This window comes from Ahaetulla prasina, chromosome 3 (genome assembly GCF_028640845.1).
Source record: "Ahaetulla prasina isolate Xishuangbanna chromosome 3, ASM2864084v1, whole genome shotgun sequence".
Taxonomy (NCBI): domain Eukaryota; kingdom Metazoa; phylum Chordata; class Lepidosauria; order Squamata; family Colubridae; genus Ahaetulla; species Ahaetulla prasina.
The window spans coordinates 82,080,167-82,095,963 of NC_080541.1; the positions used below are offsets into that span (position 1 = coordinate 82,080,167).

The following is a 15,797-nucleotide window of genomic DNA, read 5'->3' on the forward strand; positions in this document are numbered from 1 at the left end:
CCTGAAGTAAGGAGAAAGAAAATTATTAGCAAGCATTTTACTTCTGTAGGGAAAGGATTCTTCCATATTCAAATGCAGCAGGAGAAAGACCTGTAGAAGAACTGGAAGGACAATTATTATTTGATCAACTTGGAGAAGAGCAAAAACAATGATCAACTGGCCATGTTTGTCAGGAAACATTCTAATGTTTTGTAACCATGATACAGATGAAACGTAGCATTATGACTATTGGAATAACAAGATGTGTTAAAAAGTAATCCAGGGATATTTCATGCATTGTTAGAAGACTTGAATAACTGGTCTCTGGCAATATCCCTGCTGGATTTTTCTTCTAAATTCTGGCAAGTTTAGACAGTTTATTAAAACACAAAACCACAAGTGTGTTGTGGAATGGTTGGGCAATTCTGTTTTATCAGAACTCTGCTTCCTATTTCAGAAGGAAGCAGTTGGTGGTCAGTGCACCATATCTTGTCTGCATATGTCTAGCAGTTGGAGATAGCTCATCTGTGTTTTGGACAAACATGTCATTGCCGTCTAGAGCAGAATATGCTTGAATACATATACACTGCATTGATTGTTTATTTCTGCTCACTCTCTCCAGCTTTCAGGAAAGGGAAACGTGGCTTTTAATTTCATCCAGAAATGCATTCATGTAGGGTTGGTTATATGGATGGCTTTATAACAGGCTCCTACATTTTATGATACCTATGTCAGTTACTGTGTTAGAAGGCTGATGAGTCTGAAGATTGCCTATCTCTATTGTAGTATTTTCCATGGCTTTCTCTGGTTTAACAGTAAAGTTTAATACCCAGCCCTGCATTTTAATTACTCGGAGTACCAAATTCTTGATTGTGTTACTTTTTCTGCCCCTCTTGATCAGAGGTGGGTTTCAGTAGGTTCTGACCAGTTCTGGAGAACCGGTAGTGGAAATTTTGAGTAGTTCGGAGAACCGGTAGTAAAAATTCTGACTGGCCCCACCCCCAATCTATTCTCTGCCTCCCAAGTCCCAGCTAATCGGGACGAAATGGGGATTTTGCAGTATCCTTCCCCTGCCACGCTCACCAAGCCACACCGATAAAACCAGTAGTAAAAAAATTTGAAACCCACCACTGCTCTTGATGCTCCTGCTCAAATTTAATGAGGGCAGGGATCCAATTTTAATCTCTGTGATAACCATAATGCACTATCTGAAGCCAACCTGACAATTTCTTGTCCTTTAAATAAGCAAAAAGGATTGGGAAATTATTAATCAGATGATGGTAGCGGTGGAATAGAAAAGTTACTTTCTAAAATATTTTTTTGAGCATATAATAAACTTAACAAAATTCTAAGCAACCTGTATCAAGGTGAGAAACCTGTGGCTTTCAAATTCTGCTGATCTGTAGATACGAGTTGACTCAGCCAATATTGTGAGTGGTTGAATGTATTGGGAATCATCATCCAATAACTTCTTAAGCCAATCTTGGTTTAATTTTATTAGTCCCGATCATCATCATATCCTGGCGAGGAGGAAGAAAAGGAATAAACACTTCAATTTTTCCTAAATCAGCCTGTAGCAAACCATCTGATCTCTAAATCATGCAAATGTTAACTGTAGTTATTCAAAACATAATTTGTAGTTAATTTCTTCACAATTGATCAAATTAGTCAGCCAAAAATAGACATTAAAATTTCTATACTTTTGTGGCCATACCAGAGGAGTGATAAGTCAGATATTATAAGTCAGAGAGAGGTTAGGTTCATTGTTGCAATGCTGAATCACTTCTGAATTGAACTTTTGCTTTCAATAGAATTTGATCCTCGATCTCTCTAGGCTTAATAACCCAATCCATTTGTCAGGAACTTGGGTGTAAATTTATCTGGCACAGTTTGCCTTCTGATTCAATTGAGAGAAGGTGATGATTAAGCATTTAGCAAGATACTTCAGATTCAAAGTGTCTAAGCTAAAGTGCCTCATTTTGAATTGAAAACAGTTGCTTTGAGAGCCAGTTTGATGTAGTGGGTTTGATGCTAATCTAGACACTGGGAGCCTATGAATCCTAGTCCTTCCTTTAGCGTGAAAATTAATTGGGTGACTCTAAGCCAGGGGTCAGTGGTGGGTTTCTATCGGTTCGCCCCGATTCCCGCGAACCAGTAGTGGTGGCGGCGGGAGGCTCCGCCCACCCACCCAGAAGTCATCACAGGCGGTCTGCGTCTGTGATGACATCATGCGTGTGCTCCCAGTTCCAAACTGATAGTGAAGATAGGAGGAACCCACTACTGCCAGGGGTGTCAAACTCGATTTCATTGAGAGGGTTGTGTTTGACCTCAGGGGGTATGGCCAAAATTAAGTGTGAGATAACAGAAGCTAATAATGAATAAATAAAAAAACTGCTTCATAATCCAATCAGCTGTTTTATCATGTTTCAAGTTCAAAATTTCTAATTGATATAACAGCCCATTCTATATTGTGGAAAACCAGGCAATAAGACATTGAAATACTTGCAATTTGAAAAGCTTGTCTGCCACCCCTTGAATTCCTTTTTGAAATGAGACCTGCAAGGGAGAAACGGAGATTTAATGTAATTTATTAAACCCTAATAAATAAGACTGATCTAGTTCATTCTTGTAAATGAAATGCAATCTAACCTTAAAGCCTCTGTTAATTATCATGATCTCTGGGATTGGCATCTATGGCCTATGGAACGCCTCAAAACCCATTTGGAGTATGCAAAGGTTTACTGTTTACACTAGAGGTGGGTTTTAGCAGGCTCTGACCAGTCTGGAGAACCAGTAGCAGAAATTTTGAGTAGTTTGGAGAACCAGTAGTAAAAATTCTGACTGGCCCCGTCCCCATCTATCCTTTGCCTCCCAAGTCCCAGCTGATCGGGAGGAAATGGGGATTTTGCAGTATCCTTCCCCTGCCACACCCACCAAGCCACACCCACAGAACCAGTAGGAAAAAAAATTGAAACCCACCACTGGTTTACACCCCTTTTCCACAGCATTCCTATAACTATGTTTTTCAAACTTAGAAACTTTAAGACAATTGCATGCTGCCCGGGGAATTATTGGAGCTGAAGTCCACACATCTTAAAGTTACAGAGTTTGAAAAACCCTGATCTACAAGGTGATGGAATACTTCTCTCCTAACTGCAAACACTCACTGGATGAGTTTTTTTTTTATCTTCTCAGTAAGCCTTTTCCTTTATCTGTTTTCAATTACTATGGTTGCAATGGCTCCTTTCCAAAAGTGTGGTAGCTGTATGTTTCTGTAGTGCAATCGCCACTCGCACGATGGGATTTGTTTGTGATGGGCACAGGACTTACCCATATTGCCGAGCCTTCTTAAACAATTCCTCTCAACAGATTGCCATGTCTTCAAATCTTACCCAGTAAACACTTCTCCAAAGGTGTGAATGATTTCCAATCAGGCTACATCAAATGTGTCAATTAAACACAGTCCCCACTACCACTATGAAGTGCCTGTAACATTTCAGCATCATTACCTGACTTTAGGCATATCCACGGCCAAAGATGCCTAAATAATCACATTTAAGGGACATGTCCTCCAGAGCAGGGGTCTCCAACCTTGGCAACTTTAAGCCTGGCGGACTTCAACTCCCAGAATTCCCCAGCCAGCAAAGCAAAGCTGGCTGGGGAATTCTGGGAGTTGAAATCCGCCAGGCTTAAAGTTGCCAAGGTTGGAGACCCCAGCTCCAGAGGTAACTTCTGTCTCATCCCCAACCTTCTACCGAGGCATTCTATGCATGTCTTCATGTCCTGCTAGCACTCCACAAAGGCCCTCCGTTATCAGTTTTTTAGAGGACATGGCCTTCTGGTGCAGGCATTGTTCAACTTCTAGTTCCACTGCAGTGTTTGTTTTTTTCTTAAATACATGCTTGCTATGGTTGATGGGGCTCAGTCTGCAATGGTGGCAATCCAACCAATTCTACAGATGGAACTGACAGCTGGGACACCAGCAATTTCTACCAATGTATGATAGCCAAGGTATCCTGTCAGATGGTTATTTCCATCAGTGATTCAATCCATATCATTTTGTCACCATTCCCTCCCAGGGATCAGAAGGCATCCTCGATTCCATCCTAAACCGGGTTGCTATTCCAGGACTGTGTTGACTCCTGCACATATGGGTCACTTTCACTATGAATATACGATGAGTCCTAGTATCATTATGTCACCATCAAAGTATCCCATCATTTCTTTATTGCTTATTTGGGGTCTAGATGTGGACCTTGTGCATCATTTTGTATATGACTTCAACCACCTGGTTCTACTTTGAGCTGGCCAGGAGCTACAACTAGTAGCTTTGCAAAGTTATTCTACAACATGGGTGTCAAACTCACCGCATCAAGTTGCTGTCACATGACCTTTTGCGACATTTTTCCCCTTCTCTTTCTACAGTGATCATTTTTATCAAGACCATAAGGGTTTCCTATACTTCTAATTTAATGGGGCCGCTAGGACAGAAAGTTACTTTTAATTTTTTTTTATTTATTTATTTACATTTATATCCCGCCCTTCTCCGAAGACTCAGGGCGGCTTACAGTGTATAAGGCAATAGTCTCATTCTATTTGTATATTTACAAAGTCAACTTATTGCCCCCCCAACAATCTGGGTCCTCATTTTACCTACCTTATAAAGGATGGAAGGCTGAGTCAACCTTGGGCCGGGCTTGAACCTGCAGTAATTGCAGGCTGCTGTGTTCTAATAACAGGCTTCTAACAGCCTGAGCTATCACGGCCCATTTAAAGTGATTGTATGGGTAAGAGCAGCAAAATATTATCAGCATTCTTTCTGATAAAAGAAATCCATATGTGGATAATTTATGCCCCAGTTGGAAAGACTAAAGGAAGTACAGTTCCCAGCATCTCTCACTACTGCCCACACTATCTCGACCTACTGTAATAGAAACATATGAAGCATTGCTGTTTCCCATCCATTTATGCAGTAAATTTTTTTCATATGCTGATGTTCATCAAAAAATGTTTGTCATATATGAATCACAACCCTGATTTGAATCTTAATGAACTATCTACTACTACATACATCTTTATAGACCTATATTCCTGTCCAGAGTCACAGACCTGGGTGAGACTAATTCATTAATTGGATTATGGGCAAAATATTCTCTTGACTCTAGAAATGTTTTAAAAACAGCAGCCGAAAATACAGGCCATTTATAGTCATAAGCATCTTAAAGTGGTACTCAACTATTTCTCCAAGTGATAGAGTTGGTGTGACTTCTGTTTCTTTGAAATAGCATAGTTTTGTAATGTCTATTTGTTTAAAGTACACAAGCAGAGAAAACCGTAGGAAAACAGATCTGTGTCTAATTTTTGGCAAGCGTTGTTTATAGCCCCCTTTCCCCAAACCTGTTTGTGTGTAGTTAAAATTCTCAGCATTTTGCATAGTAATTCCACACTCCATTGTCTTTGTGGCAGAAGGCTCACTCAAACTGTATTTAGTCCATATGTAATTTTAGAGATGATATTCATTTATTTCTATTCTTATACACTGCCTTTCAGGAACCAGCCCTCCCGAGATGACTCTCAATATTTGAAAAACATAAGCAGTCATTATAACATATTGCGAAGTGTAAAACCATAATTTATAAAGCATAAAAACAAAACCAAAAGAATGTAACAGAAGCCATTAAGCAATATAAAAGAGTACAAGCAGTAAAGCATAAAAATTTCAAACAGCAGCAGTTAAATTCAGAACAACTTAAATGCCAATTAAAAGAAAGTTGGAACAAGGAGCCTTCAGGGACCTAGAAATATATTTCTACTGTAGAATGATATTTCATAAGCTTAGAAAGGCACATTTCTAATTGCCCTCCTTGTCTAATACCCTACAAGCTAGGCCAGCTTAAAGCCAGTCTTAGTATCACCACAAAATTATTTGATCCTAAATCTTTGAAAAATGTGACTTATATTGTACCTCATCTCATAACTATGAGTTGTATTCTCTGTACCAATTGAAGCTTTCAAATATCTTTGAAGAACAGACTGCCACAAAACACATTATAGTCTTGGTATAACTAGAGTTTATATGGGGCAGACATATAAAGGCATTTAACAAGAGAAGAGTGGAAAACTAGTTTAATATAGCAGATAAAGGCACCAGGCTAGAACCTTGCATTTTAAATGTTAAAGATGTTAAAGATCTTGGAGTTTTCATATCAAATGATCTAAGTGCCAAAGCCGACTGTAACTACATCGCAAAAAAGGCCTTAAGAGTTGTAAACCTAATCTTGCGTAGCTTCTTCTCCAAAAACGCTACACTACTAACCAGAGCATATAAAACATTTGCTAGACCAATTCTTGAATACAGCTCGACTGTTTGGAACCCATACCATATTTCTGATATCAATACAATTGAACGTGTCCAGAAATATTTTACAAGAAGAGTACTCCACTCCTCCAATACAACAAAATACCTTATGCCACCAGACTTGAAATCCTGAGTTTAGAAAATTTAGAACTACGCCGCCTTCGACATGACCTGAGTTTAACTCATAGAATCATCTATTACAATGTCCTTCCTGTCAAAGTCTACTTCAGCTTCAATTGCAACAATACATGAGCACACAATAGATTTAAGCTTAATGTTAACCACTCCAATCTTCATTGCAGAAAATATGACTTCAGTAACAGAGTTGTTAATGCTTGGAATACACTACCTGACTCTGTGGTCTCTTCCCAAAATCCTCAAAGCTTCAACCAAAAACTATCTACCATTGACCTCACCCCATTCCTAAGAGGTCTATAAGGGGCGTGCATAAGAGCACAATAATGCCTACCGTTCCTGTCCTATTGTTTCCTTTCGTTATATCCAATTAATATAGTTATTACATACTCATACTCATATATATGCTTATATATTGTATAATTATTTCATGCTTATGCTTATATATACTGTGTGACAAAATAAATAAATAAATAAATAAAATAAAATAAAATAAAAAATAAATTTTATTCCTGCCTTAGACATATGGCCAGTTGGGTAACTTTGGGTAGGTTCACTTCAAATCTTTATTGTCAGTGCATAACATATGTACAATGAGATTGGTTGAGCTCCCTCAGTGCACACACACCCCAACACAATACAACTCACAGTGAAGACAGAAAATCCCTAACCCAATGAATCATATTAACAAAACACCCAGTCCTATTGCACCAGTGTGAACATGTTACACATTGCACTGGCCCTGCAGTCCATCATACTACATAGTTATGATGTTATTTCTCTCAGGAAGATAAAAGAAAAAAATGGTAAGCCACTTCCAAAAATATAGGCAAGAAAGCCACAGTGACTTGTTCAGGCAGTCACCAGGAGACAAGATCGACCTGAAGGTTCAAGGTTATGAAGGCATAAAATTAAGATATGAATTAGCTAGGGAAGAGGGCAGGTGTCATCCACGAAACTGAAAGGGACAAGATTAGAAAATGTTGCAATAATTCAATTTATAGTTATTTGATTTTTAGTTTTCAATTTTTTTCTGCAGGTTCCTGGAGAGAAAGTTGTTGGTAAGGACATGACAGTAATAGTCGAGTTTCCCAACCCTCTGAAGCAAAATCTCACCAATGTCTGGGTCCGACTTGATGGCCCTGGTGTGCTAAAACCAGTCTCAAAGTTATTCAGGTAAGAAAAGGCCTAGTATGGCATACTGGTAGTTTTCTGGGTATTCATTACAAAATGAACACTAAATGTGCCATCGAATTCTCTCTTGAAGGCATGAAATCAATCTTCTCCAATCATTTGTCCTCCAGGTATGTCAGGACTATAACTCCCAGGAACTTCAGCTAGCAAAGTTCTGCTAACTGGGAATTTAGCAAGTGATTAGCTCCAAGTATCTGTGAATTAGAGGAATTGATCTAAATTATTATAAAACTGTGTTCTTTCCCCGGGCATCAGTGACAGCAAGATACTGTATCCAGATAATGAACAAAATAACTTTATGTTACAGTAATGTGTTACTGGAATAGTTTAGCAGCTAAATTATGAAAATGTAATCCAGCAAAACTCATTTAAAATGTCACTTATTTTAAGAAAACATGAAATAAGATAGCATTTCTCTGCCTCATCCTCATTATCCTTACTGGTCCATCTGATATTGATGACAGTAATAATACACTTTACAAAGCTGTGGCATTCTTATAAATCTAACTCAAATTCTTTAAACATTGTAAAATTCCTACATAAATTCTCATGACACTTCCATATGAGTCAGTCTGAAAGCAGATCCAGGTCAACATGTGCTTGGGGATTTAACTGATTTAATTCAGGTTCAGCTATCATGTCACTAAAACCAGTCCAAACTCCTCTCCTCTCCCCTCCCCTCCCCTCCTGCTCTCCTTCCCTCCCTCTCCTCCCTCCCTCTCCTCTCCTCCCTCCTCCTCTCCTCCTCCCTCCTCCTTCTCCTCCTCCTCTCCTCCTCTCCTCTCCTCTCCTCTCCTCCCCTCTCCTCCCCGCTCCTGTCCCCTCCCTCCTTCCTTCTCCTCTCCTCCCCTCCCCTCCCCGCTCCTCTCCCGTACCGTCCCGTCCCCTCCTCTCCTCCCCTCTCCTCTGCTCTCTTCCCTCCCTCCCCTCGATTTCATTCACTTATTGGAGGGAAAGCATCTTTCACCTTTCTTCCCAATTCCTCAACTTCAGATCCCACAAAGAGAATGCTAGGTTGTTGGCTATGAAGCTCTTCCTCAAAAGGCAAGAGGGAAAAAAGGAGAAAAGCCAGTTAGTCAGTCTTTCTTTTCTTTTCTTTTCTTTCTTTCTTTCTTTCTTTCTTTCAGTAACCATAAGAATTGGTTTTTAAAAGTAATTAAATTTTTTAAAATAATTAAAAAGGGGGAAATTCTTGAGCTTGCATTAATATACAAATTGAACCTTTCTTTCAGTGGTAATTTGTAACATAATATTTTAATCTAGTTCTGTTATTTTAAAATTATTTTAAATGCTTACTGATTTTTTTTAGTTTTCTGCTACCATTTTTATATTTATTTTTATAATGATATTGAAAGAGTGGTTTTAAGAATAAGAGCAAGAGCAAAGAATCTACAATCATCTAGATATTGCTGAACAGCAATTTCTAGTATTTTATATCATTGTCAATGTTGTTTGGATCTGTGGGAAGTTGTAATATAGCAGTTACTCGTGAGCTATAGGTTTCCTGTTCTTGTGTTAAATTATGGAACTATTTCAATGTAAGGTGTGTTGTACTGAATTACATTTTCATTTGGCATGATTGTGGTAAATTAAAGTCATAGAAATAAACCAACACAGATTGTTTAAATATTCATCCCATTTTCCTCATTATATTGAAGATGATAAATGACCAGTCCACCTTGACGGCTCAACACATTACCAAGAATCATCCATCACCACATTATTCCAAGTCAATCAAATTAGTTTGATTTTATTTCATTAGCAAAAAAAAATAATACTTTTTTCCTCCTCCAGTTTTGTTTTTACTTATTTCTGAACAAGTCCTTTTGGAAATGACATGCCCAGTCTTCTAGTTTGCATTATTTCTTCCTTGACAAAGTTATATGCAAGAGGTTATTTTAAGCCATCAAGATTTATACAAAAATCTGTGTTCTACTACACTGTAGTCACCAGCTTCAACGAGCATTCAAGATTTTGTTCATGCTACTATAAAGTCAAGATTTAAGTGGAAACAGTTCTGAAATTGCTTGTTATCAAATCAAAGCTTAAAGATCTAAAAGCCAAACCACATGCTAAGCAGATCCATAGATAATCCAGTCCCACCTTCCATGTGTATATTTTTCATTAAGAGTCTTGGATTCAAATGGGGACACAGCAATGGAGTAAAACAACTATTATTACTACCATTATTATCTTGATTTAAATCACCTTTCTACAACTTTAATTTGCCCAAAGTAGGGGGGAAAAACAGACAAGTGAAGACAAATATATACAGGGCGAAGTCAGATCTATATCTAGAAAAAAAACTGAGCAAAATTTAATTTTTAAAACAAACGATCTAATATTGCAGTCCTGGTGTAAAATCATCCATTCTTCTTACAACTACCTTGTAAGTTAAATAAACAGATCTCATTCGTAAGTTGTCTAAAAAAAGAATATGCCTCTGAATGATGATTGTGTATTTGCTTAGGTTGTCTAGATATGTGTACATTTTTTTAGGCTTTAAAATAACCCCAATAATTGGAGATAGGTTATCTGTTCAAATCAAAGATTCTTTTTTCTACTACCAAGAATGCTAGTTTATATATTAGATTTATAAACCATGTCAAACTATGTTTGCATTATTGTATTTCACTGCAGAGAGATTGCACGGAATTCAACCTTAATCTGGGAAGATAAATACGTTCCAAAGCAGCATGGCTTCCGAAAGTTGATTTCAAGCTTGAATTGTGATGCCTTACGACATGTCTATGGCGAGCTAGACATCAATATTCAGAGTGCCAAGTAAAGATCTTCTCCTTTCTTTCCTTTTTTTTAAATTCAGTAATTCCACCTTTCATGACAGGAAAGTAAAAGAAAGAACTGCATTTTCAAACTTCTGCTATAATCCAGAAGTTGCCAAACATATATTCTGCGCATATGCTTTCTATTTTTTTCCCCCAATTTATTTTCAGAGGGGGTTTTTTCCACTCAAAATGATGAAAGATCAAGTTCATATAAACATATACAAATATCCACCCATTCATTTACATCATTCCTTTCCTCAAAGTTAATTACATGAGGTACATAATCCCCACTTTTGTCACAAACAACACTGTAAAATCTGTTGAACCAAGGGATTGTGATTAAACACTAAGCCTCAAACTCATGAGATTTTGATTGAGAGTAAGATAGATGGCCCAGAAGCAATTTAAGTCCAAGTCTCCTACTTCCTGATACAACGCGCTTTTTTTTTTTATCACAACAATATATGTAGGTATCATACAAAAGATTATATAGTATATAAACACATATATGAGTAAATATAAGGAGGTATAAGCATATATATAGGAAGAAGAAAAGAAAAAAAACAATAGGACAGGAACGGTAGGCACGTTTGTGCGCTTATGCATGCCCCTTATGGTCCTCTTAGGAATGGGGTGAGGTCAATAGTAGAAAGTTTTTGGATAAAACTTTTAGGATTATGGGAAGAGACCACAGTCAGGTAAAGTATTCCATCGTATCAAATTAAACAGCAACATTTACATACACTGATTTTCTTTGCCCATCGATGTCTTTGCTGAGATTCAGCACTGGACTGAGTCTTCTTTTGTCCCAAACTGACATAAACATTACTAAAAGACAATAACTGGGCACCAATAAAAAAACCAAACAGAATTATTTCAACAGACAACAGAAAATTACTCAATATGAATAAGTTCAAGTGATAATTAGTTCCCAACTAATAATAAGAATATATGCTGTTACAAATTAAAATCAGAACAATTTTAAAATATTTCAGCTTCTAGAGCATTCTGAATGTTTATTTTAATTAAAACTTGCTATCCCATAGATACTTTGAAAGAGAGAGAAAAAATCAGGGCAATAAAATGTTCTCTTTGTTGTCTTTTATTCCCAACAAGCTTCGATGTGTGCAAAGTGAGAGTTTGATTCTGAAAACATAGGTTGAATTTTTACTTTCTCCCCCTGCCTTTCATTATAACTTGATTCTTACCAGCATTTTGAGCACTGTCTGTCGAGGCCTGTTGTGTAGAAGCCACCTTGCCTTTCATGGGGAAGAGTTAAAGAAGTCATGAGATTTGCTTTAGCACTTCTGTTAGCGAGTCATATATCCAGAGGGCATCTTTGAGATTTCGCTGAGAATAGAAGCACAGCTGCAGCTATGCTTGAAGTGGGCGAAATCAAAATCAGAACAATGGTGGATGAGATGCTCTGTCCCTTTTGAATGGCCATGCAGCTTCAGAGTGGATTTGAACCTCCTCTCAACAGTCAATGCAGCTGCTCAGATACATTCCTTTCAGTGGCTTACCAGCAATTTCAGTTGCAAATATTAATATGATTGGTCTATCGGGGTAACCAAAGTATTCTGAGATAGGTGGTGTCTAATTGTGACTAACTATTGCCGTTAAATACATACAAATTGTGGGTTGAACTTGCTAGAATATCAATTGGCCGTGATTACTGATTGCTAGCAGAGGCATCTAGGATGATATATAAGAGGAATAAAAAGACATCCCATCCTTAAAGGCTATCCTATCTGTCCTTGCATGGCTCAGTGCCTACTTCACGTCTCTGTTTTGGTAGAAATTGCAAGGGGTTAAATCCAACACTGGGACACCGATCCTCAAGCTGTGTTCCTTTATAGGCAAGATCAGCCATGCTGTGTTATTAAGCAAATTTTAAGAAATCTGCTCTAGATTTTCAAAATCATAGAAATTTGCTTTCTTGAAACTTACAAGGTGACATTATCCTAACCAACTCTGTTCTCAAAGAGCTAAGTAGAACCATGGTTACTATTTGGATGGGAAGCTATCAGAACAACTCAGAAGATGACATTAAAAAATGAATTCTGTATTGTTACCAACACTGTAAGAGGGCAGCCATGTAAGTCTATGCAGGCAGTCCTTGATTTATGATCATAATTGAGCCCAAAATTTTCATTGCTGAGTGAGACGTTTGTTAAGTGAATTTTGCCCCATTTTATGACCTTTCTTGCCCAGTTGTTAACTGAATCACTGCAGTTGTTAAGTTAGTAATATGGTTGTTAAGTGAAACTGGCTTCCCCATTGACTTTGGTTGTCAGAAGGTTGCAAAAGGTTACACCACGTGACCTTGGGACACTGTAATTATCATAAATATGAGTCAGTTGCCAAGCATCTGATTTTTGATCACATGACCATGGGGATGCGGCAACAGTCATACGTGTCAAAAACAGTAATAAGTCACTATTTTCAGTGCTGTTGTAACTTCAAATGGTCACTAAATGAACTGTTGTAAATTGAGGACTACGTATAGAGCCAAAAAAATCAGGAGGAGTCTAGTGGCAGAATAATATGTTTTACTGAAAAGCAACTGAGCTGTAACTCATAAAAGCTTTTGCCTTTTAATAACATTTGTCTGAAAAGATACTACCAGACACCTACTGTTGCCAAGAAAACTATATCGCCAGACTCATGAAATTATTAGCAGTTGAGCTTGGCAAGGAAGACTTTACTTTTTCCCAATTATCATCAAAATTATTTATTTTGACCTGAAGCCAAACCATTGTTTCAGAAGAAAAGTTGCTTGTGGAATATTCTACTTCAAGTCTCAATTTGAGTTGGCTGATAATAACATACTGTACCTTGGATGGAATTTGCGGGAACAACTTAAGACCCCAGCAAGGCAATTTTAAGTGGTCATTGATAATGAGCCTCTTTTGATATGCCATGAGTTTATTCCTTTGAGAAATTATCTAATTAAGTGCGCATTGTTAATGAAGTCAGTTTGTATGTAAAATTTGATTATACTGCTTTACACCAAAGTCAGCTATTGTTAATCTTCTTTTCACTTGTGTCTTAAAAGCTTATATCTAAGGATATTTACCCAAGTAGTATGGCTGTATTACTATTATCCTTCTCATCTCTTCTACCAACTTCTCTTATTGGTATTTTAGGATTATATTACTTTGTTGTTTATATGTATACTGAAAGCCTTTGCACAAATTCCTTGTGTGTCTTATCACACTTGGCCAATAAAGTATTCTTTTCTATTCTATTACCACAAACTAATGCAATAAAAGAATCACCTTGCCTGCATGAGTCTCTTCCAGTTCTGGTTGGTTGAATTTAGAGCATACATTTTACTTCCTTTAGACAGTCTGCTCCTAATCTGCCATTTCCTAGATACGCTGGATTGCATTTTACATGATAGGTGCACCTATTGTCATAAATTGGGGATCGGCAATGCTGTACACCACAGCACCCAAAAGAGCCTTAGATCACGTCTGCAAAACCTCTAGATCAAAATTGCCAGGTTAACTCTGGATTTTTATTTCATCAGGAAGGTGATTACATATACAGTTGATGATATCTATGTTATAGCAAGCAGAAGCATCTAGGCCAGGGGTGTCAAACTCATGGCGCCACATCACATGACGTATTGTGGCTTTCCCCCTTTTCGCTAAACCAGGGGTGGGTGTGGCCAGCATGTGATCCATCCGACCCGTGGGCAGCAAGTGTGACACCCCTGATCTCGAAAACTAAGCAGGGTTTGGCTTTCTTAAATTCTTGGGTGGAGAGCCAAAAAAAATTTCAGAGCTCCTGGGAAATGGAAAAATCATATTGGGAGAAAACTAAAGTATGCCATATATTTAATGTTGCCAGGAAAAGTGGGATCGATACTTGACTTACGATCTTCTTTATACAATTTCTGAACGTAGGTTCAATTGAATAAACTTTCTTTTAAATAAACCCACATGGGGCTATATGAAAAGCAAGCAAACTTTAATTAATCAATTTGTCTATCCTTCATTTAGCTGAGTTTCTTTTTAAATGTCGGCTGAGATATTGGTGATCACATTGCCATAGATAGATATGTATTTGCATCTTGTTCTGTAAGTAAACATGGCTTCCTCCACAACCTAAATATCTAATTATTTGATGAAATATTTGACAATGGCAAATATATGACTTTGGGCAACATGATAAAAGACTGACCATTTTTGCAATCAGTACTGTGTAAGTGTCGTGTCCCCCTCCCCCTCCGATGGCCGGGTCTGGGAAGTCTGTGACCACGAAGCCTCTGCAGCTTTGCCAAATTCCTTTCAGATTTCTCAGGCAGGCAGGAATCCAAGGTGTGACTTCAGCAAACCAGATGAGACTTTGCTTGACTCAAATTGCTTGACTCAAGCTGGTCTTTTATATAGGCCATGGGGTGTGGCTCCATGACTCAGCACTTATCCAGGCCTGCCTCTCCCTTCCTTTTGCTGACATCGCCTCTCAATTCTCCGGAAGCGGGGATCCGTCCACTGTGAACTCCCTTCCTCCTGATCTGCTGCTGGCAATTCTAGCACGTGGCTGGCTTCGTGCTCACACGCTGTGGGAGTGAGGTTTGTTTGTTCATTCCGGACATTCTGTCCGGGCATGGTGCCAGGGCTGGGGGCTGGAGGCAAGCCAGGTCGTTTCTCTTCATTATCAGACTCTGAATCGGATAACAGGAGATGGGAGGGGCCAGGCTGAGGAGAGGAGGGCGGGCAAGGCACAACAGTAAGTTTAAAAAAATGATTGCCACGTCTCCCATCTTTGAGAGTTACGATTTAATGGGGAGAAGTAACAGAGGTTAAGAATGAAGTTAGTGAAGTTAGGGCTTGAAAGCTAAATCCATGGTTAAACAAACTGGGAAAGTTGAGCCCGAAAAAAAGAAAAGGCAAAGAAAAGAAGTTCCAGCAGTCTTCATATACTTGAAAGCAGGGGTGAAATGCTCCCGGTTTGGACCAGATCACCCGATCCGGTAGTGAGGGCAGTGGGTTGTTCGGAGAACCGGTAGCAAAAATCCGTGCCACCCCCGGCCATGCCCAGCTGATCCACGCGATCATCAGATATTTTTTTTTTACTTTTAAAAGCATTTTTTCTTCCGCCAAAAAAATGCTTTTAAAAGTTAAAAAAAAAAAGCCTCTGATGATCGCGCGACTCAGCTGGGATCTCCAGAACCCTTTAGAAGCATTTTTTCTACAGCCTCTTCAGCATTTTTGTAGAAAAAATGCTTTTAAAAATAATTTTTTTAAAAAAAGTTGTCCACGCCCACCCAGTCACATTACCACCACCTCCACCAAGTCACACCCACAGAACCGGTAGTAACAAATTTTACATTT

General features: G+C 38.3%; 1 protein-coding gene across 1 annotated transcript in view; it reads left to right on the top strand.

The window, feature by feature from the left end:
- Window positions 1–13,743, top strand: part of F13A1 (coagulation factor XIII A chain) — a 142,174-nt gene extending 128,431 nt beyond the window's left edge. The window contains exons 14-15 of the mRNA XM_058175275.1: window positions 7,512–7,648; window positions 10,307–13,743. Coding sequence (XP_058031258.1) covers window positions 7,512–7,648; window positions 10,307–10,454 — 285 coding nt within the window. The 3' untranslated portion in view covers window positions 10,455–13,743. The remainder of the gene's footprint in view (window positions 1–7,511; window positions 7,649–10,306) is intronic.
- The last annotated feature ends 2,054 nt before the right edge of the window (window positions 13,744–15,797 follow it).